General features: G+C 47.1%; 4 protein-coding genes across 5 annotated transcripts; all 4 read right to left on the reverse strand.

The window, feature by feature from the left end:
- Positions 1 to 801: 801 nt before the first annotated feature.
- On the reverse strand, positions 802 to 3,473 carry LOC115247921 (protein ALEX; the record flags this gene model as incomplete). The annotated part of the gene is made up of 3 exons (XM_029830964.1): positions 3,122 to 3,473; positions 1,107 to 1,415; positions 802 to 1,025 (listed from the first exon to the last, which is right to left on the reverse strand). Coding segments are annotated over exons 1-3 (612 nt in total), but the record flags the coding sequence as incomplete, so codon positions are not given.
- Positions 3,474 to 4,688: 1,215 nt separating this feature from the next.
- On the reverse strand, positions 4,689 to 7,962 carry LOC115247918 (amphiphysin-like). 2 transcript variants are annotated; one of them, XR_003886983.1, is made up of 6 exons: positions 7,544 to 7,962; positions 7,426 to 7,470; positions 7,052 to 7,240; positions 5,885 to 5,986; positions 5,612 to 5,739; positions 5,367 to 5,466 (listed from the first exon to the last, which is right to left on the reverse strand). XR_003886983.1 is itself a non-coding variant. In XM_029830960.1 (5 exons), the coding sequence occupies exons 1-5, from the start codon at positions 7,805 to 7,807 to the stop codon at positions 5,362 to 5,364; spliced, it is 705 nt and encodes a 234-aa protein (XP_029686820.1). In that variant the 5' UTR covers positions 7,808 to 7,956; the 3' UTR covers positions 4,689 to 5,361. The 2 variants fall into 2 exon arrangements, 1 of the variants encoding a protein (XP_029686820.1); XM_029830960.1 differs by lacking the exon at positions 5,612 to 5,739 and having other exon boundaries at positions 4,689 to 5,466; positions 7,544 to 7,956.
- Positions 7,963 to 11,902: 3,940 nt separating this feature from the next.
- On the reverse strand, positions 11,903 to 14,803 carry LOC105419593 (uncharacterized; the record flags this gene model as incomplete). The annotated part of the gene is made up of 5 exons (XM_029830949.1): positions 14,667 to 14,803; positions 14,279 to 14,591; positions 13,336 to 13,370; positions 12,208 to 12,516; positions 11,903 to 12,126 (listed from the first exon to the last, which is right to left on the reverse strand). Coding segments are annotated over exons 1-5 (924 nt in total), but the record flags the coding sequence as incomplete, so codon positions are not given.
- An 813-nt stretch (positions 14,804 to 15,616) lies between these two features.
- On the reverse strand, positions 15,617 to 18,150 carry LOC115247920 (amphiphysin-like). Its single transcript, XM_029830963.1, has 6 exons — positions 18,109 to 18,150; positions 17,873 to 18,027; positions 17,755 to 17,799; positions 17,378 to 17,566; positions 16,810 to 16,911; positions 15,617 to 16,394 (listed from the first exon to the last, which is right to left on the reverse strand). The coding sequence occupies exons 1-6, from the start codon at positions 18,125 to 18,127 to the stop codon at positions 16,290 to 16,292; spliced, it is 615 nt and encodes a 204-aa protein (XP_029686823.1). The 5' UTR covers positions 18,128 to 18,150; the 3' UTR covers positions 15,617 to 16,289.
- Positions 18,151 to 20,301: the final 2,151 nt, after the last annotated feature.

The raw sequence follows: 20,301 nt of genomic DNA on the forward strand, positions 1-20,301 counted from the left end.
GCCCCACGAAGGTGCTGAGAAGAAGCTGAGTGGATGCTGCTGAGCGGGCAGAAGCCAGAAGACCTGGCCTGTTAAATGGGTCCACAGGTGTCTTCTGGAAGGTTCTGCAGCCTGAGAACCTGTTGCAGACGATGAGCAGGTGCAGCAGGCCAGAGTGTGACTGTGGGGACGAGACCGATAAAATCACTTCCTGTGCTGCGGCTGTGTGCTTCCTGTGATGGTGTCCTAGCAACAGTGAAACCACACGTTCTGGGGGAGCGACGCTGAAAGAGACGCAGAAACCTTCACAGCAACCTTCGGCTCCTTGCAGCATCTTCTCACCACATTTATCTTCTGGACACTTTTAGAATTATTCGGACTTAATTTGTATATAATGATCAACGAACCATTTCTGGATTTCTCTGTAATAAACAGGAAATCTTCTGTGTCTTCCAATATCGTCCCTAAAGATCAACATGTGAGCAGCAACCGTCTCATTCTGCCGCTTCCTAATAACAAACATGTCAAACAGGAAGTGATCGAGACGCTGTCATCGGTCCAGAAATTCATCAACAAAGATGAAAAAATGACATCAAACTACAAAGAGTTTGGTGACCTCACAACGAGGATTCAGCTTCCTGTTCAGACAGATTTACTTTATTGATCAAAGCTGGCAAATTACAGTTATTATTGCTGGAGAGAAGCTTTTATTCTGCGAGAGGAAAAGTCCCAGTGGAAAAGGAAGCAGTGAGAGGACGAGACAGGATGGTGGACTGGAACCAGTCAGTCAGCCTGTTTCTGGTTGTTGGTGAGGAAGAGGAGCAGAGAGATTCCACAGCAGCTCAGCAGACTCTTCATCATCAGGGCCGTGTAGACAAAAGAGAGCAGCTTCATCCTCAGCACAGACGGGGGGATGGATGGAGGGATGGACGGGGGGATGGACGGAGGGATGGACGGAGGGATGGACGGGGGGGCAGACGGAGGGATGGACGGAGGGATGGACGGGGGGGCAGACGGAGGGATGGACGGGGGGACTGGTGCAACCTCTGGAAGACAAACACAGTGAAGAAGAAAGATCAGCCCACCTGAAGGTGTCTCAAGATGGCTGAGGGACAGGACATCAGCACCTTGCTGGGACTGGGCCTTCACCGCCCCCCCCTCGTGCTGCACGGAGCAGCGGTATTTATAGGTGTGGACGGCGTCCCGGTCCAGCAGTCTGATGGAGGTGATGCGGCCCGGCTCTCTGAGCTGCAGCTCTTCTTCATGGGCAGGAGGTGACTCCTCCACAGCACTGTCGGCCCGTTGTCTCCTCCAGGAGAACCTCACCAGAGGAGGAACCATGTCTGAGGCCACACACAGCAGGGCGGTCCTCCCCTCCAGAGGATCTCTGGATGCTGCTGGGTACACGCTCAACACAGGCTGGACCAGCGCCGCATCTGTGGTGAGACACCAGAGTTACTGCTCTCACTGGCCCTGAGGGGTCAACGCTGGAGGTCAGAGGTCAGCTCAACCACACATGCACATCGTGCGCTCACACCAGTCATTCATAATCGATAATCTACCGATTTATTCACCAATAATCCACAGATAATCTACCCATTTATTCACCAATAATCCACAGATAATCTACCCATTTTTTCACCAAAAATCTATTTATAATCTACCCATTTTTTCACCAATAATCTACCGATAATCTACCCATTAATTCACCAATAATCCACAGATAATCTACCCATTTATTCACCAATAATCCACTGATATTCTACCCATTTATTCACCAATAATCTACCGATAATCTACCCATTTATTCACCAATAATTAAAAATAATCTACCCATTTATTCACCAATATTTCACAGATAATCCACCCATTTATTCACCAATAATCCACAGATAATCTACCCATTTATTCATCAATAATCCTCAAATAATCTACCCATTTATTCACCAATAATCCACCGATAATCTACCCATTTATTCACCAATAATCCACTAATAATCTACCCATTTATTTACCAATAATCCACCGATAATTTACCAATTTATTCACCAATAATCCTCCGATAATCTACCCATTTATTCACCAATAATCCACTAATAATCTACCCATTTATTTACCAATAATCCACCGATAATCTACCCATTTATTCACCAATAATCCACCGATATTCTGCCCATTTATTCACCAATAATTAAAAATAATCTACCCATTTATTCACCAATATTTCACAGATAATCCACAAATTTATTCACCAATAATCCACAGATAATCTACCCATTTATTCATCAATAATCCTCAAATAATCTACCCATTTATTCACCAATAATCCACCGATAATCTACCCATTTATTCACCAATAATCCACTAATAATCTACCCATTTATTTACCAATAATCCACTAATAATCTACCCATTTATTTACCAATAATCCACAGATAATCTACCCATTTATTCACCAATAATCCACCGATAATTTACCAATTTATTCACCAATAATCCTCCGATAATCTACCCATTTATTCACCGATAATCCACCGATAATCTACCCATTTATTCACCAATAATCCACCGATAATTTACCAATTTATTCACCAATAATCCTCCGATAATCTACCCATTTATTCACCGATAATCCACCGATAATTTACCAATTTATTCACCAATAATCCTCCGATAATCTACCCATTTATTCACCAATAATCCACCGATAATTTACCAATTTATTCACCAATAATCCACAGATAATCTACCCATTTATTCACCAATAATCCACCGATAATTTACCAATTTATTCACCAATAATCCTCCGATAATCTACCCATTTATTCACCGATAATCCACCGATAATCTACCCATTTATTCACCGATAATCCACCGATAATCTACCCATTTATTCACCGATAATCCACCGATAATCTACCCATTTATTCACCGATAATCCACCGATAATCTACCCATTTATTCACCAATAATCCACCGATAATCTACCCATTTATTCACCAATAATCCACTGATAAATCCAGCTAAATTCCCGTCTGTGCTCTTGTGTTTATGGTTTTATAGATAATCTTCTTGAGTGTCAATATTTCTTTTTTGTCTTTTGATTATTATTAAAAGGTTTGGAGCAAAGTTTGATTCTCACCTGAGACGACGAGTCTGGTTCCAGATCCAAAAATCCAGACACAGTGAAACAGAGAAGGACAAAATCTGCTGCTGAACATTTGAGTCGAGGTTCTGATCCTGAAGATTCCTGTTTCAGTACAGGTGACTCTGACATCAGGTCTTCCTGGTTCCAGACATCAGGTTTCCATCAGAAAGGATATTGATCCACAGCAGCTGGTTTTTGTTCAGGTGCCTCACATCTTCTCTCACTGTGGATCCACTCTTCCAACAGGAGCAGTAATATGAGGCAGCGTGAGAGGGTTTAACTGAGGAGATGATCAACTCACACTTGTTCTGCTGAATCTTAGCTGAGAAATCATCTTGGTCAGCATGAGAGTACCGCCTGATTTGACCGCCGCTCTTAGCAATATCCAGGAGCACTTCAAACGTGCCTGATTCCTTCTTCTGGTACCAGTACACATAAGGGTAAGAATAAGAATTACAATTATTGATTCCTCCACAGCTTATTGAGGCACTTTTACCAGCTCTGCTGGTCACTGAGATCTGGTCCTGGGTCAGCTGCGTTTCTATGACAACCAGCCCTGTAGAGACGGGGACAGGCAGCTGAAGTCAGCGTGTGTGTGGTGGTCGTGTCCTGGCTGGCTGGAAACACTCACCTGAGCAGAGGAAGCAGAGAGCCGCAGGTGTGAACGGCTGCATTGTTGCTTTGGTGGGCCGGAGGCAGGACTGATCCAGCTCCTCTCAGCCCCCATCAGCCCCTGCTGCTGATGCCCCGCCCACCTCACCACAAACAGGAAACAGGTCTCCATGACGACAGCAGTCTCAGCAGCTCTGAAATGGGGTTCTGCTCATTCATTTCTCTAAAACATCAAAGATAAATCATCACAATTAGAACCTATAAACAGATTTTCAAGGTTTCCCTTTTGCTCAGAGTTGATGTTTACATTTTATTGACGTGACTTAAACGTCCAGAAGATAAATGTGGTGAGAAGATGCTGCAAGGAGCCGAAGGTTGCTGTGAAGGTTTCTGCGTCTCTTTCAGCGTCGCTCCCCCAGAACGTGTGGTTTCACTGTTGCTAGGACACCATCACAGGAAGCACACAGCCGCAGCACAGGAAGTGATTTTATCGGTCTCGTCCCCACAGTCACACTCTGGCCTGCTGCACCTGCTCATCGTCTGCAACAGGTTCTCAGGCTGCAGAACCTTCCAGAAGACACCTGTGGACCCATTTAACAGGCCAGGTCTTCTGGCTTCTGCCCGCTCAGCAGCATCCACTCAGCTTCTTCTCAGCACCTTCATGGAGGAACGATGGGAGAAGAAGCCTCTGACGGCTTCACGTGACCTTCATTGATCCTCTGCAGATATTGTGACCTTGAGATTTGTTCATGAGTTTGAGGAGGATGAAATAAAGTGAAGAAGTTTGTGACGTTTGAAACATTTACAAGACTTTGCTGTTCTTCACTCTTCATCCTCCAGTTCTGATGGTTCCTGCTGACGTCAGTTCTGCTCAAAGTTCATGGAAGCTCTGCCCCCCCCCCCCCAACTGTATGTGTGCGGTTGGATCATGAACGATAAAGAAGCCAAAATGTTCCCAGGACTCATTTATTGATGACATAAACAAGTGATTTGTGGCATCAAGGTCACGGATCTACACCATCAAGGTCAAAGGAAGTGACATCAGAAGTGTCCAACACACCAGGAATAAACACACAACATAAATTGCATCAAACAGCGTCGCTGTGACTTATGGTCTGGATCAATTAGCTCTACTATTAAATCAATAAGCAACATTATTTTGGCAGAAACACAGAACAGAGACTTGATCACCAAACACTCGCAGGTAGGAACTCGCCAACGGACGCGTCCTCACCGACTCCCTGGCAGACTCCAGAACATTTAAATAGGTCACATGACTACAGATTCTAGAATATTCCACAGCAATCAAACACGTCTGGAGCAACAGAGGATCTTTTTCTCTCTTTTCTTCCGCTGTTCCGGTCCAGATGTTTTTCCCAGTTAAAGTCACGTCTTCCAACAACAGGAGAATATTGGTTGTTTGTGGGGGGGCCAGACTATCACGTCATGCTTCGTAATTTCCAGGATCAAACGAGACGTTGGCACCAGTTTTGCTGAGCAGAGGAACCTGGTGGTGACCTGCCCACGGTTGCACCAGGTGCCTCCAGGCAGTTGCTGATGTTGCTCTGATGTTGCCTCAAACTTCTGCTCACGTCTTGTTTTTTACAGCGTCGCGAGTCTTCTTAATCCAAACGCTGCGTAAAGTTCTCTGGAAACAGTCCTTTCTGGGCGCTAGCACCGCGTGCTAACCACTCGCTTTCTTTGATACCCGTGAGCCAACCAGCGTCCTGCCACAACAACAACAACAACAACAACAACAACAGCGCAACGTTAACGCAGGACAATCTGACCTCAGCTCATCCCTAAACACCTGCGGCTGTTTTCTGTAGTCGGAGCAACAGTGACATCAGGTGACGCCTTTGTTTTATGCACCTGCTCCATTTAGCACGTCTCCACCTGAGCGAAGCTCTCCTGTGGTTCTCCTGTGGTTCTCCTGTGGTTCTCCTGTGGTTCTCCTGGGTCTCAGCAGAACTTTGTCAACTCGTGTTTGTGGGGTTTTTCTTTAGGACGTTTTTGAGTTTTAGTAACAATAAAAAGGTTCAAATGTTTTGACTGACGAATAAATGTAATCAAGGTTTCAGCCACACAGCTGAAATATTCAAATGTGTTTGTGGTCCTGGCAGGTGTGTCTGGTTCCATTCTCACCTGATCCTCCGCCGACTCGGTGGGCACCACCAGAACCACGTCACCTCTCTTCAGTTCAAGTTCGTCTGAGTTGGCTGCTTCAAAGTCGTGCATCGTCTCCACCTGAAGACACAGAGGTGTCACCTGTGGTCCTGCTGGGAACTTCCTGTCAGGGTCGGGGTCAGGGTCGGGGTCAGGATCAGGATCAGGATCAGGGTCAGGGTCAGGATCAGGATCAGGGTCAGGGTCAGGGTCAGGATCAGGATCAGGATCAGGATCAGGGTCAGGGTCAGGATCAGGGTCAGGATCAGGATCAGGGTCAGGATCAGGGTCAGGATCAGGATCAGGATCAGGGTCAGGGTCAGGGTCAGGGTCAGGATCAGGATCAGGGTCAGGGTCAGGGTCAGGATCAGGGTCAGGATCAGGGTCGGGGTCAGGGTCAGGGTCAGGATCAGGGTCGGGTCGCGGTCAGGGTCGGGATCAGGGTTGGGGTCGGGATCAGGATCAGGCTCAGGCTCAGGGTCAGGGTCGGGATCAGGGTTGGGGTCAGGATCAGGCTCAGGCTCAGGCTCAGGCTCAGGGTCAGGGTCAGGGTCAGGGTCGGGGTCAGGGTCGGGATCAGGGTCGGGATCAAGGTCAGGGTCGGGGTCGGGATTAAGGTCAGGGTCGGGGTCAGGGTCAGGGTCGGGATCAGGGTCAGGATCAGGGTCGGGGTCGGGTTCAGAGTCAGAGTCAGGATCAGGATCAGGATCAGGGTCAGGGTCAGGGTCAGGGTCAGGGTCAGGGTCAGGATCAGGATCAGGGTCAGGGTCAGGGTCAGGGGCAGGATCAGAGTCGGGATCGGGGTCAGGGTCAGGATCAGGGTCAGGATCAGGGTCAGGGTCAGGGTCAGGGTCAGGGTCAGGGTCAGGATCAGGATCAGGCTAAGGGTCAGAGACAGGGGCAGGATCAGAGTCGGGATCGGGGTCGGGGTCAGGATCAGGGTCAGGATCAGGGTCAGGATCAGGGTCAGTGTCAGGATCAGGGTCGGGATCAGGGTCAGGATCAGGATCAGGATCAGGGTCAGGGTCAGGGTCAGGATCAGGATCAGGATCAGGATCAGGATCAGGGTCAGGATCAGGATCAGGATCAGGATCAGGATCAGGGTCAGGGTCCGGGTCGGATTATTGGCCTTGAAGGAAGTCTCACCTTGTACAGGAAGTCATCCGGGAGCCCGGACACGCCTCCAGATGGACTCATGTGTTTCATGGTCTGGCTCACCGTGGTCACATCGTTGTCACTGGCGGCGGTGGGCGAGATGATGTCACCATCGCGGTCGTCGTCACCTTCGTTACTGGAGGCGGGTTCGATGATCACTGACGGGATCGGCATGTTTTCCTGCAACGACAGGAAGACGTGATCCCAGATCAAAACAGAACCGGGTCAGAGGAGCTGAAACACTCGTCTCCAATGAGGGAGCTCTGATTTAGGGTTTGAACTTCATTCACATTAATGAGACAATCGTGTCAGCGGCCCCCAAAACTATTATTATTAGTGTTGTTGTTGTTGTTCTTTATATTTACCAGCGGAGCTGCTTCATCCGCACATGTTTGGTCAGCACCAGGAATCTACAGACAACATTTTTATTTAAGACGTATTAAGATTGAAAACAAGCAAATTCAACACAAATGAAAAAGAAACCTCATCAAGCTCCGCCTCCTGGATGGATGAAGGTTCCTCAGGTACCTTCAAAGGAAAACATTCACGTTTATTAGAAACTGAGTGAAGTGTTGATTGATACAAGATGATGAGGATGAGGATGATGAAGATAATCCTGATGGTGATGAAGACAATCTTAATGATGATGAAGATAATCCTGATGGTGATGAAGATAATCTTGATCATCATCATCATGAAGGTCTTCATGATGGTGAGTTTGCTGATGATGAAGATACTCCTGGCCATGGTGGTGATGATGAAGATGAACCTGCCGACTGACCAGATGTATCAAGGATGAAGATCATGCTGTTCACTTACGACTGGCTTCTCCTTCTCCAGACTGCCTGATCCCTCTGTGTCCTCCTCACCAGCAGGTGGCGCTTCAGTCTCCTCCATCACTTCATCAGAGGGAGCAACAGTGGGCTCCAGCTCTTCCTCAGTGGAAGGAGCTGTAGTCGGCTTCACCTCCTCTTCTTCACTCTTCTCTTCCTCTTCTTCAGCAGGTGCTGCGGGCTCCTCACCAGCAGGGGGAGCTGTAGCCTCCTGTTCCTCAGGAGCTTCTGTGTCTGGAGCTTCAGGAACCTCACTTGGTTCTGTTTTAACCTCGTTCTTGTAGAGAAAACTTGGTGTGAACCCAAAACTGGCTCCTGACATGTTCCTTTCAACTCGAACCAGAACTAGAACTGAGTTTCTTAATAGGAGATAATGTGATCTAGATGAATCACTAATAGAACTAGACTAAACCACAACTGCACTGTTGGACCTTGGTTACCATCTGAAGATGCTGTCAGATGCAAACGTCAGCAGATCACTAATGATCTCTATCAATACTGATCAGCCTGATAACAGCAGCAGTTTTCCAGCACTTTCTCTGCTTTCAATTTACACAATTTTCAAATCTGAAACCCATTTTTCTGAAGCTGATGAACCTCGTTAAACTAAACCTGTCTATAAAGCCTGACCTGGTTAAACTTACCATTTTATCAAAATCAGCAAAAAAAAGAGGGCGGAGCCGCATCCTGGGGAGCAGACAGGTGAAACACAAACGAGTCACAACGAGTCACATTATAACATTTACTTCCACTAAACCCTCAACATCAACATGCCAGACTAACCGTTACAGTACTTTAACTAACCCACACTGACCAACACTAACCCTAATCTACACTAATACTAACCCATATCAATACTAAGCCAACACTAACCCACACTAACACTAACCCACACTGACTAACAATAACCCACACTAACTAACACTAACCCACACTAATGAGCACTAACCCACACTAACATTAACCCACACTAACTAGCACTAACCCACACTAACCCACACTAACACTAACCCACGCTATCACTAACCCACACTAACTAACACTGACCCACACTATCACTAACCCACACTAACCCACACTAACCCACACTAACTAACACTAACACTAACCCACACTAATGAGCACTAACCCACACTAACATTAACCCACACTAACTAGCACTAACCCACACTAACCCACACTAACACTAACCCACACTATCACTAACCCACACTAACTAACACTGACCCACACTATCAATAACCCACACTAACCCACACTAACCCACACTAACAAACACTAACACTAACCCCACACTAACTAACACTAACCCACACTAACTAACACTGACCCACACTAACTAACACTGACCCACACTATCAATAACCCACACTAACCCACACTAACCCACACTAACTAACACTAACACTAACCCACACTAACTAACACTAACCCACACTAACTAACTCTAACCCACACTAACTAACACTGACCCACACTGGTCATGATGATTCACAAAACACACTTTACTGGTCCGACACACATCTTTCATTCAAAACCTCTTTGGTTCTGACTGACATTCAACCTTTGTGGGCTGTTGTTGCTATATTTGTTGTTGTTGTTTACATATTGGTTGTTGTTTCTATATTTGAGGGATCCGTCTGGTGGAGGGGTTCATCAGCCAGTCAAGCAAAGGTTCAATCTCAGACCCGTTTAACAGATTAGAACAGGTTACCTGGGACAGGCCGTTAAACGCACTGGTGACCTGGAGTAAAGCACAAAGACACAAACATTGTTAGCACGCTGCAACGGTGACACCTTAAAGATAACCAAATGTGGAACCGGAGGATGGGATGGACACACAGATAAAGCAAGCAAGAGGAGGTGTAGGAGGAGCTCAGGCTGGGGTCCAGGTTTGAGGACTCTGTGGAAGGGTAGAAGACACCATGAAGGATTCTCCATTCATTTCTACACGAGGCTGGTTTCTACCACAGGGCGGAGTTGAGAAAGACCAATACCTCTTCCTTCTCTGTATCTAGCTCTTGATACAACTTTCCAAGTCTTCGGTTTGCAGCTTCATCTTCTGACATGTCTGAATTTTCTGGTTCTTTGTGAATTCTGTTTACAGCTTTAACTCCCTCAGCTGAGACGGATGCAGAGTCCCGCCAGGGCTCGGAGGTCCAGACGCCATCTTCAGTACCTGAACATGTTTCTGGGAAACTGTTGACACACTGGTCTGACTCAAACGCACCTCCACTGTCTGTTTGAGCAAAAGGATCTGAATCAAACGCACCTCCACTGTCTGTTTGAGCAAAAGGATCTGAATCAAACGCACCTCCACTTTCTGTTTGAGCAAAAGGATCTGAATCAAACGCACCTCCACTGTCTGTTTGAGCAAAAGGGTCTGAATCAAACGCACCTCCTCCCTGTGTTTCAGCAAAAGGGTCTGAATCAAACGCACCTCCTCCCTGTGCTTCAGTCGTGGGATCTGAATCAAACGCACCTCCCTTGTTATCTGAGGGGTTTTCGTTAAACACACTTCCTGTTTGAGGCTCACAGGTGAAAGTGAGCGTGCCTTGCTCACCTGCCTGATCTCTGGAAACTGATTGTGTACCAGTGTTCCGTGCCAACTCTTCATCAGCTGAACACTTTTCTTCGTCACTCTTCCATAACTCCTGCTCTGCAGCCTCATGTCCAGCTTCCCACCCGTCTGACACTTTAAGTGGAACTTGATTTGTACAGGAACGTTCATCATCTGGGCTCACCCAGCCTCCTCCCTGACCTCCATCAGCCCACTCTTCAGCAGTCTCGTACTCAGACCCTGACCCATCTGGAGACCTGAAACACTTCCCCTCCTTGTCCACGGCACGGCCGGATTTTAATGTCTTTAGGAGGCGCTGATGGTGGACCAAGGAAGAGCTGATTCAGTTGGTAACATAGATTCCAGAGAGACTTTGATCTGAAACATCAAAGCCCCACAGCGCCCAGTGCTTTTCTCTAGTTTGCTAAAGGGGCCTAAAGATGAAGGGCAGTTGTTCTGGTTTATCTGGTCACTGACTTCATAATCCTGACCTGAATCTTGGGGCCTCCATCACAACTCACGTTGCTGAAGATCCTGTGGAGATGCTTCCAAACGGGTTTTAAATATCAACTATTGTTAGAAGGGAAATGCTGATTTTAGCCGATCCTGTTGATCCCCTTCCAGAAGGGATTTTACTGACTAATTTGTGCCCCACGAAGGTGCTGAGAAGAAGCTGAGTGGATGCTGCTGAGCGGGCAGAAGCCAGAAGACCTGGCCTGTTAAATGGGTCCACAGGTGTCTTCTGGAAGGTTCTGCAGCCTGAGAACCTGTTGCAGACGATGAGCAGGTGCAGCAGGCCAGAGTGTGACTGTGGGGACGAGACCGATAAAATCACTTCCTGTGCTGCGGCTGTGTGCTTCCTGTGATGGTGTCCTAGCAACAGTGAAACCACACGTTCTGGGGGAGCAACGCTGAAAGAGACGCAGAAACCTTCACAGCAACCTTCGGCTCCTTGCAGCATCTTCTCACCACATTTATCTTCTGGACACTTTTAGAATTATTCGGACTTAATTTGTATGTAATGATCAACGAACCATTTCTGGATTTCTCCGTAATAAACAGGAAATCTTCTGTGTCTTCCAATATCGTCCCTAAAGATCAACATGTGAGCAGCAACCGTCTCATTCTGCCGCTTCCTAATAACAAACATGTCAAACAGGAAGTGATCGAGACGCTGTCATCGGTCCAGAAATTCATCAACAAAGTTGAAAAAATGACATCAAACTACGAAGAGTTTGGTGACCTCACAACGAGGATTCAGCTTCCTGTTCAGACAGATTTACTTTATTGATCAAAGCTGGCAAATTACAGTTATTATTGCTGGAGAGAAGCTTTTATTCTGCGAGAGGAAAAGTCCCAGTGGAAAAGGAAGCAGTGAGAGGACGAGACAGGATGGTGGACTGGAACCAGTCAGTCAGCCTGTTTCTGGTTGTTGGTGAGGAAGAGGAGCAGAGAGATTCCACAGCAGCTCAGCAGACTCTTCATCATCAGGGCCGTGTAGACAAAAGAGAGCAGCTTCATCCTCAGCACAGACGGAGGGATGGACGGAGGGATGGACGGGGGGGCAGACGGAGGGATGGACGAGGGGACAGACGTAGGGATGGACGGGGGGACAGTCGGGGGGATGGACGGGGGGACAGACGTAGGGATGGACGGGGGGACTGGTGCAACCTCTGGAAGACAAACACAGTGAAGAAGAAAGATCAGCCCACCTGAAGGTGTCTCAAGATGGCTGAGGGACAGGACATCAGCACCTTGCTGGGACTGGGCCTTCACCGTCCCCCCCTCGTGCTGCACGGAGCAGCGGTATTTATAGGTGTGGACGGCGTCCCGGTCCAGCAGTCTGATGGAGGTGATGCGGCCCGGCTCTCTGAGCTGCAGCTCTTCTTCATGGGCAGGAGGTGACTCCTCCACAGCACTGTCGGCCCGTTGTCTCCTCCAGGAGAACCTCACCAGAGGAGGAACCATGTCTGAGGCCACACACAGCAGGGCGGTCCTCCCCTCCAGAGGATCTCTGGATGCTGCTGGGTACACGCTCAACACAGGCTGGACCAGCGCCGCATCTGTGGTGAGACACCAGAGTTACTGCTCTCACTGGCCCTGAGGGGTCAACGCTGGAGGTCAGAGGTCAGCTCAACCACACATGCACAGCGCTCACACAAGTCAATCATAATCGATAATCTACCCATTTATTCACCAATAATCCACAGATAATCTACCCATTTATTCACCAAAAATCTATTGATAATCTACCCATTTATTCACCAATAATCTACCGATAATCTACCCTTTTTTTCACCAATAATCTACCGATAATCTACCCATTAATTCACCAATAATCTACCGATAATCTACCCATTTATTCACCAATAATCCATTGATAATCTACCCATTTATTCACCAAAAATCTATTGATAATCTACCCATTTATTCACCAATAATCCACCGATAATCTACCCATTTATTCACCAATAATCTACCGATAATCTACCCATTTATTCACCAATAATCCATTGATAATCTACCCATTTATTCACCAATAATCCACAGATAATCCACCCATTTATTCACCAATAATCCATTGATAATCTACACATTTATTCACCAATAATCCACCGATAATGTACCCATTTTTAACCAATAATCCACAGATAATCTACCCATTTATTCACCAATAATCCACTGATAATCTACCCATTTATTCACCAATAATCCTAAAATAATCTACACATTTATTCTCCAATAATCCACAGATAAATCCAGCTAAATTCCCGTCTGTGCTCTTGTGTTTATGGTTTTATAGATAATCTTCTTGAGTGTCAATATTTCTTTTTTGTCTTTTGATTGTTATTAAAAGGTTTGGAGCAAAGTTTGATTCTCACCTGAGACGACGAGTCTGGTTCCAGATCCAAAAATCATGACACAGTGAAACAGAGAAGGACAAAATCTGCTGCTGAACATTTGAGTCGAGGTTCTGATCCTGAAGATTCCTGTTTCAGTACAGGTGACTCACCAGTTGAGGAGACTATCAGAACAAGAGTCCTGGTTCCAGACATCAGATCTTCCTGGTTCCAGACATCAGATCTTCCTGGTTCCAGACATCAGATCTTCCTGGTTCCAGACATCAGATCTGCCTGGTTCCAGACATCAGGTCTTTGTGGTTCCAGACATCAGATCTTCCTGGTTCCAGACATCAGGTCTTTCTGGTTCAAGACATCAGATCTTCCTGGTTCCAGACATCAGATCTTCCTGGTTCCAGACATCAGATCTTCCTGGTTCCAGACATCAGGTCTCTGTGGTTCCAGACATCAGGTCTTCCTGGTTCCAGACATCAGGTCTTTCTGGTTCCAGACATCAGGTCTTTCTGGTTCCAGACATCAGGTCTTTCTGGTTCCAGACATCAGATCTTCCTGGTTCCAGACATCAGATCTTTGTGGTTCCATACATCAGATCTTTGTGGTTCCATACATCAGATCTTCCTGGTTCCAGACATCAGGTCTTCTTGGTTCCAGACATCAGATCTTTGTGGTTCCAGACATCAGATCTTCCTGGTTCCAGACATCAGGTCTTTCTGGTTCCAGACATCAGGTCTTCCTGGTTCCAGACATCAGATCTTCCTGGTTCCAGACATCAGGTCTTCCTGGTTCCAGACATCAGATCTTCCTGGTTCCAAACATCAGGTCTTTCTGGTTCCAGACATCAGGTCTTCCTGGTTCCAGACATCAGGTCTTTCTGGTTCCAGACATCAGGTTTCCATCAGAAAGGATATTGATCCACAGCAGCTGGTTTTTGTTCAGGTGCCTCACATCTTCTCTCACTGTGGATCCACTCTTCCAACAGGAGCAGTAATATGAGGCAGCGTGAGAGGGTTTAACTGAGAAGATGATCAACTCACAGTTGTTCTGCTGAATCCTAGCTGAGAAATCATCTTTCTCAGCATGAGAGTACCGCTCGATTTGACTGCTGCTCTTAACAATATTCAGGAGCCTTTCAAACGTGCCTGATTCCTTCTTCTGGTACCAGAACACATAACTACCACACTCATTGATTCCTCCACAGCTTATTGAGGCACTTTTACCAGCTCTGCGGGTCACTGAGATCTGGTCCTGGGTCAGCTGCGTTTCTATGACAACCAGCCCTGTAGAGACGGGGACAGGCAGCTGAAGTCAGCGTGTGTGTGGTGGTCGTGTCCTGGCTGGCTGGAAACACTCACCTGAGCAGAGGAAGCAGAGAGCCGCAGGTGTGAACGGCTGCATTGTTGCTTTGGTGGGCCGGAGGCAGGACTGATCCAGCTCCTCTCAGCCCCCATCAGCCCCTGCTGCTGATGCCCCGCCCACCTCACCACAAACAGGAAACAGGTCTCCATGACGACAGCAGTCTCAGCAGCTCTGAAATGTGCTTCTGCTCATTCATTTCTCTAAAACATCAAAGATAAATCATCACGATTAGAACCTATGAACAGATTTTCAAGGTTTCCCTTTTGCTCAGAGTTGATGTTTACATTTTATTGACGTGACTGTGAACGTCCAGAAGATAAATGTGGTGAGAAGATGCTGCAAGGAGCCGAAGGTTGCTGTGAAGGTTTCTGCGTCTCTTTCAGCGTCGCTCCCCCAGAACGTGTGGTTTCACTGTTGCTAGGACACCATCACAGGAAGCACACAGCCGCAGCACAGGAAGTGATTTTATCGGTCTCGTCCCCACAGTCACACTCTGGCCTGCTGCACCTGCTCATCGTCTGCAACAGGTTCTCAGGCTGCAGAACCTTCCAGAAGACACCTGTGGACCCATTTAAACAGGCCAGGTCTTCTGGCTTCTGCCCGCTCAGCAGCATCCACTCAGCTTCTTCTCAGCACCTTCATGGAGGAACGATGGGAGAAGAAGCCTCTGACGGCTTCACGTGACCTTCATTGATCCTCTGCAGATATTGTGACCTTGAGATTTGTTCATGAGTTTGAGGAGGATGAAATAAAGTGAAGAAGTTTGTGACGTTTGGAATGTTTCACATTTTCAAGACTTTGCTGTTCTTCACTCTTCATCCTCCAGTTCTGATGGTTCCTGCTGACGTCAGTTCTGCTCAAAGTTCATGGAAGCTCTGCCCCCCCCCCCCCCCCCCCCCCCCAACTGTATGTGTGCGGTTGGATCATGAACGATAAAGAAGCCAAAATGTTCCCAGGACTCATTTATTGATGACATAAACAAGTGATTTGTGGCATCAAGGTCACGGATCTACACCATCAAGGTCAAAGGAAGTGACATCAGAAGTGTCCAACACACCAGGAATAAACACACAACATAAATTGCATCAAACAGCGTCGCTGTGACTTATGGTCTGGATCAATTAGCTCTACTATTAAATCAATAAGCAACATTATTTTGGCAGAAACACAGAACAGAGACTTGATCACCAAACACTCGCAGGTAGGAACTCGCCAACGGACGCGTCCTCACCGACTCCCTGGCAGACTGGAGAACATTTAAATAGGTCACATGACTACAGATTCTAGAATATTCCACAGCAATCAAACACGTCTGGAGCAACAGAGGATCCTTTTCTCTCCTTTCTTCCGCTGTTCCGGTCCAGATGTTTTTCCCAGTTAAAGTCACGTCTTCCAACAACAGGAGAATATTGGTTGTTTGTGGGGGGGCCAGACTATCACGTCATGCTTCGTAATTTCCAGGATCAAACGAGACGTTGGCACCAGTTTTGCTGTGCAGAGGAACCTGGTGGTGACCTGCCCACGGTTGCACCAGGTGCCTCCAGGCAGTTGCTGATGTTGCTCTGATGTTGCCTCAAACTTCTGCTCACGTCTTGTTTTTTACAGCGTCGCGAGTCTTCTTATTCCAAACGCTGCGTAAAGTTCTCTGGAAACAGTCCTTTCTGGGCGCTAGCACCGCGTGCTAACCACTCGCTTTCTTTGATACCCGTGAGCCAACCAGCGTCCTGCCACAACAACAACAACAACAACAACAACAGCGCAACGTTAACGCAGGACAATCTGACCTCAGCTCATCCCTAAACACCTGCAGCTGTTTTCTGTAGTCGGAGCAACAGTGACATCAGGTGACGCCTTTGTTTTATGCACCTGCTCCATTTAGCACGTCTCCACCTGAGCGAAGCTCTCCTGTGGTTCTCCTGTGGTTCTCCTGTGGTTCTCCTGTGGTTCTCCTGGGTCTCAGCAGAACTTTGTCAACTCGTGTTTGTGGGGTTTTTCTTTCGGACGTTTTTGAGTTTTAGTGACAATAAAAAGGTTCAAATGTTTTGACTGACGAATAAATGTAATCAAGGTTTCAGCCACACAGCTGAAATATTCAAATGTGTTTGTGGTCCTGGCAGGTGTGTCTGGTTCCATTCTCACCTGATCCTCCGCCGACTCGGTGGGCACCACCAGAACCACGTCACCTCTCTTCAGTTCAAGTTCGTCTGAGTTGGCTGCTTCAAAGTCGTGCATCGTCTCCACCTGAAGACACAGAGGTGTCACCTGTGGTCCTGCTGGGAACTTCCTGTCAGGGTCGGGGTCAGGGTCGGGGTCAGGGTCGGGATCAGGGTCGGGGTCAGGAAAAGGGTCGGGGTCAGGGTCAGGGTCGGGATCAGGATCACGGTCAGGGTCGGGGTCAGGAAAAGGGTCGGGGTCAGGGTCAGGGTCAGGGTTAGGGTCGGGATCAGGATCACGGTCAGGGTCGGGGTCAGGGTCAGGGTCAGGGTCGGGGTCAGGGTCGGGATCAGGGTCGGGGTCAGGAAAAGGGTCGGGGTCAGGGTCAGGGTCGGGATCAGGATCACGGTCAGGGTCGGGGTCAGGAAAAGGGTCGGGGTCAGGATCACGGTCAGGGTCAGGGTCGGGGTCAGGGTCAGGGTCAGGGTCAGGGTCAGGGTCAGGGTCAGGGTCAGGGTCTGGGTCGGATTATTGGCCTTGAAGGAAGTCTCACCTTGTACAGGAAGTCATCCGGGAGCCCGGACACACCTCCAGATGGACTCATGTGTTTCATGGTCTGGCTCACCGTGGTCACATCGTTGTCACTGGCGGCGGTGGGCGAGATGATGTCACCATCGCGGTCGTCGTCACCTTCATTACTGGAGGCGGGTTCGATGATCACTGACGGGATCGGCATGTTTTCCTGCAACGACAGGAAGACGTGATCCCAGATCAAAACAGAACCGGGTCAGAGGAGCTGAAACACTCGTCTCCAATGAGGGAGCTCTGATTTAGGGTTTGAACTTCATTCACATTAATGAGACAATCGTGTCAGCGGCCCCCAAAACTATTATTATTAGTGTTGTTGTTGTTGTTGTTCTTTATATTTACCAGCGGAGCTGCTTCATCCGCACATGTTTGGTCAGCACCAGGAATCTACAGACAACATTTTTATTTAAGACGTATTAAAATAAAAAACAAGCAAAATCAACACAAATGAAAAAGAAACCTCATCAAGCTCCGCCTCCTGGATGGATGAAGGTTCCTCAGGTACCTTCAAAGGAAAACATTCACGTTTATTAGAAACTGAGTGAAGTATTGATTGATACAAGATGATGAGGATGATGAAGATAATCCTGATGGTGATGAAGACAATCTTAATGATGATGAAGATAATCTTGATCATCATCATCATAAAGGTCTTCATGGTGGTGAGTTTGCTGATGATGAAGATCATCTTGATGAGGATGGTGATGAAGATCATGATGATGAGGATGATGAGTTTGATGAAGATCATCTTGATGAGGATAATGAGTTTGATGATGAGTTTGCTGATGAAGATCATCTTGATGATGAGTTTGCTGATGATGAAGATACTCCTGGCCATGGTGGTGATGATGAAGATGAACCTGCCGACTGACCAGATGTATCAAGGATGAAGATCCTGCGGTTCACTTACGACTGGCTTCTCCTTCTCCAGACTGCCTGATCCCTCTGTGTCCTCCTCACCAGCAGGTGGCGCTTCAGTCTCCTCCATCACTTCATCAGAGGGAGCAACAGTGGGCTCCAGCTCTTCCTCAGTGGAAGGAGCTGTAGTCGGCTTCACCTCCTCTTCTTCACTCTTCTCTTCCTCTTCTTCAGCAGGTGCTGCGGGCTCCTCACCAGCAGGGGGAGCTGTAGCCTCCTGTTCCTCAGGAGCTTCTGTGTCTGGAGCTTCAGGAACCTCACTTGGTTCTGTTTTAACCTCATTCTTGTAGAGAAAACTTGGTGTGAACCCAAAACTGGCTCCTGACATGTTCCTTTCAACTCCAACCAGAACTAGAACTGAGTTTCTTAAGAGGAGATAATGTGATCTAGATGAATCACTAATAGAACTAGACTAAACCACAACTGCACTGTTGGACCTTGGTTACCATCTGAAGATGCTGTCAGATGCAAACGTCAGCAGATCACTAATGATCTCTATCAATACTGATCAGCCTGATAACAGCAGCAGGTTTCCAGCACTTTCTCTGCTTTCAATTTACACAATTTTCAAATCTGAAACCCATTTTTCTGAAACTGATGAACCTCGTTAAACTAAACCTGTCTATAAAGCCTGACCTGGTTAAACTTACCATTTGATCAAAATCAGCAAAAAAAAGAGGGCGGAGCCGCATCCTGGGGAGCAGACAGGTGAAACACAAACGAGTCACAACGAGTCCCATTATAACATTTACTTCCACTAAACCCTCAACATCAACATGCCAGACTAACCGTTACAGTACTTTAACTAACCCACACTGACTAACATTAACCCACACTAACCCTAATCTACACTAATACTAACCCATATGAATACTAAGCCAACACTAATCCACACTAACACTAACCCACATTAACGCTGACCCACACTAACACTAACCCACACTAACTAACACTAACCCACACTAACACTAACCCACACTAACCCTAACGCACACTAGCACTGACCCATACTAACACTAACCCACACTAACTAACACTAACCCACACTAACACTAACCCACATTAACACTAACCCACACTAACACTAACCCACACTAACGCTGACCCACACTGACTAACAATAACCCACACTAGCACTGATCTACACTAATACTAACCCATATGAATACTAAGCCAACACTAATCCACACTAACACTAACCCACACTAACGCTGACCCACACTAACACTAACCCACACTAACTAACACTAACCCACACTAACACTAACCCACACTAACCCTAACGCACACTAGCACTGACCCATACTAACACTAACCCACACTAACTAACACTAACCCACACTAACACTAACCCACACTAACGCTGACTCACACTGACTAACAATAACCCACACTAGCACTGACCCACACTAACACTAACCCACACTAGCACTAACCCACACTAACGCTGACCCACACTAGCACTAACCCACACTAACGCTGACCCACACTGACTAACAATAACCCACACAAGCACTGACCCACACTAACACACTAACCCACACTAACTAACACTAACCCACACTAACATTAACCCACACTAACTAGCACTAACCCAAACTAACCCACACTAACACTAACCCTCACTGACCCACACTAACACTAACCCACACTAACTAACACTGACCCACACTATTAATAACCCACACTAACCCACACTAACTAACACTAACCCACACTAACTAACACTGACCCACACTATCAATAACCCACACTAACCCACACTAACCCACACTAACTAACACTGACCCACACTCTCAATAACCCACACTAACCCACACTAACACTAACCCACACTAACTAACACTGACCCACACTGGTCATGATGATTCACAAAACACACTTTACTGGTCCGACACACATCTTTCATTTAAAACCTCTTTGGTTCTGACTGACATTCAACCTTTGTGGGCTGTTGTTGCGATATTTGTT

This window comes from Takifugu rubripes, chromosome 22 (assembly GCF_901000725.2).
Source record: "Takifugu rubripes chromosome 22, fTakRub1.2, whole genome shotgun sequence".
Taxonomy (NCBI): domain Eukaryota; kingdom Metazoa; phylum Chordata; class Actinopteri; order Tetraodontiformes; family Tetraodontidae; genus Takifugu; species Takifugu rubripes.

Excerpts from the sequence above, each read along its gene's own strand:
- LOC115247918 (XM_029830960.1), bottom strand. The coding sequence starts at position 7,807 with ATGGCCAGGAGTATCTTCATCATCAGCAAACTCACCATCATGAAGACC. Across the intron at positions 7,471-7,543 it reads AGGAGGCGGAGCTTGATGAG|ATTCCTGGTGCTGACCAAAC; the intron begins GTTTCTTTTTCA and ends TGTTGTCTGTAG. Across the intron at positions 5,987-7,051 it reads CGGATGACTTCCTGTACAAG|GTGGAGACGATGCACGACTT; the intron begins GTGAGACTTCCT and ends CTGTGTCTTCAG.
- LOC115247920 (XM_029830963.1), bottom strand. Across the intron at positions 16,912-17,377 it reads CGGATGACTTCCTGTACAAG|GTGGAGACGATGCACGACTT; the intron begins GTGAGACTTCCT and ends CTGTGTCTTCAG. Across the intron at positions 16,395-16,809 it reads CCGAGTCGGCGGAGGATCAG|GACGCTGGTTGGCTCACGGG; the intron begins GTGAGAATGGAA and ends TTGTTGTGGCAG.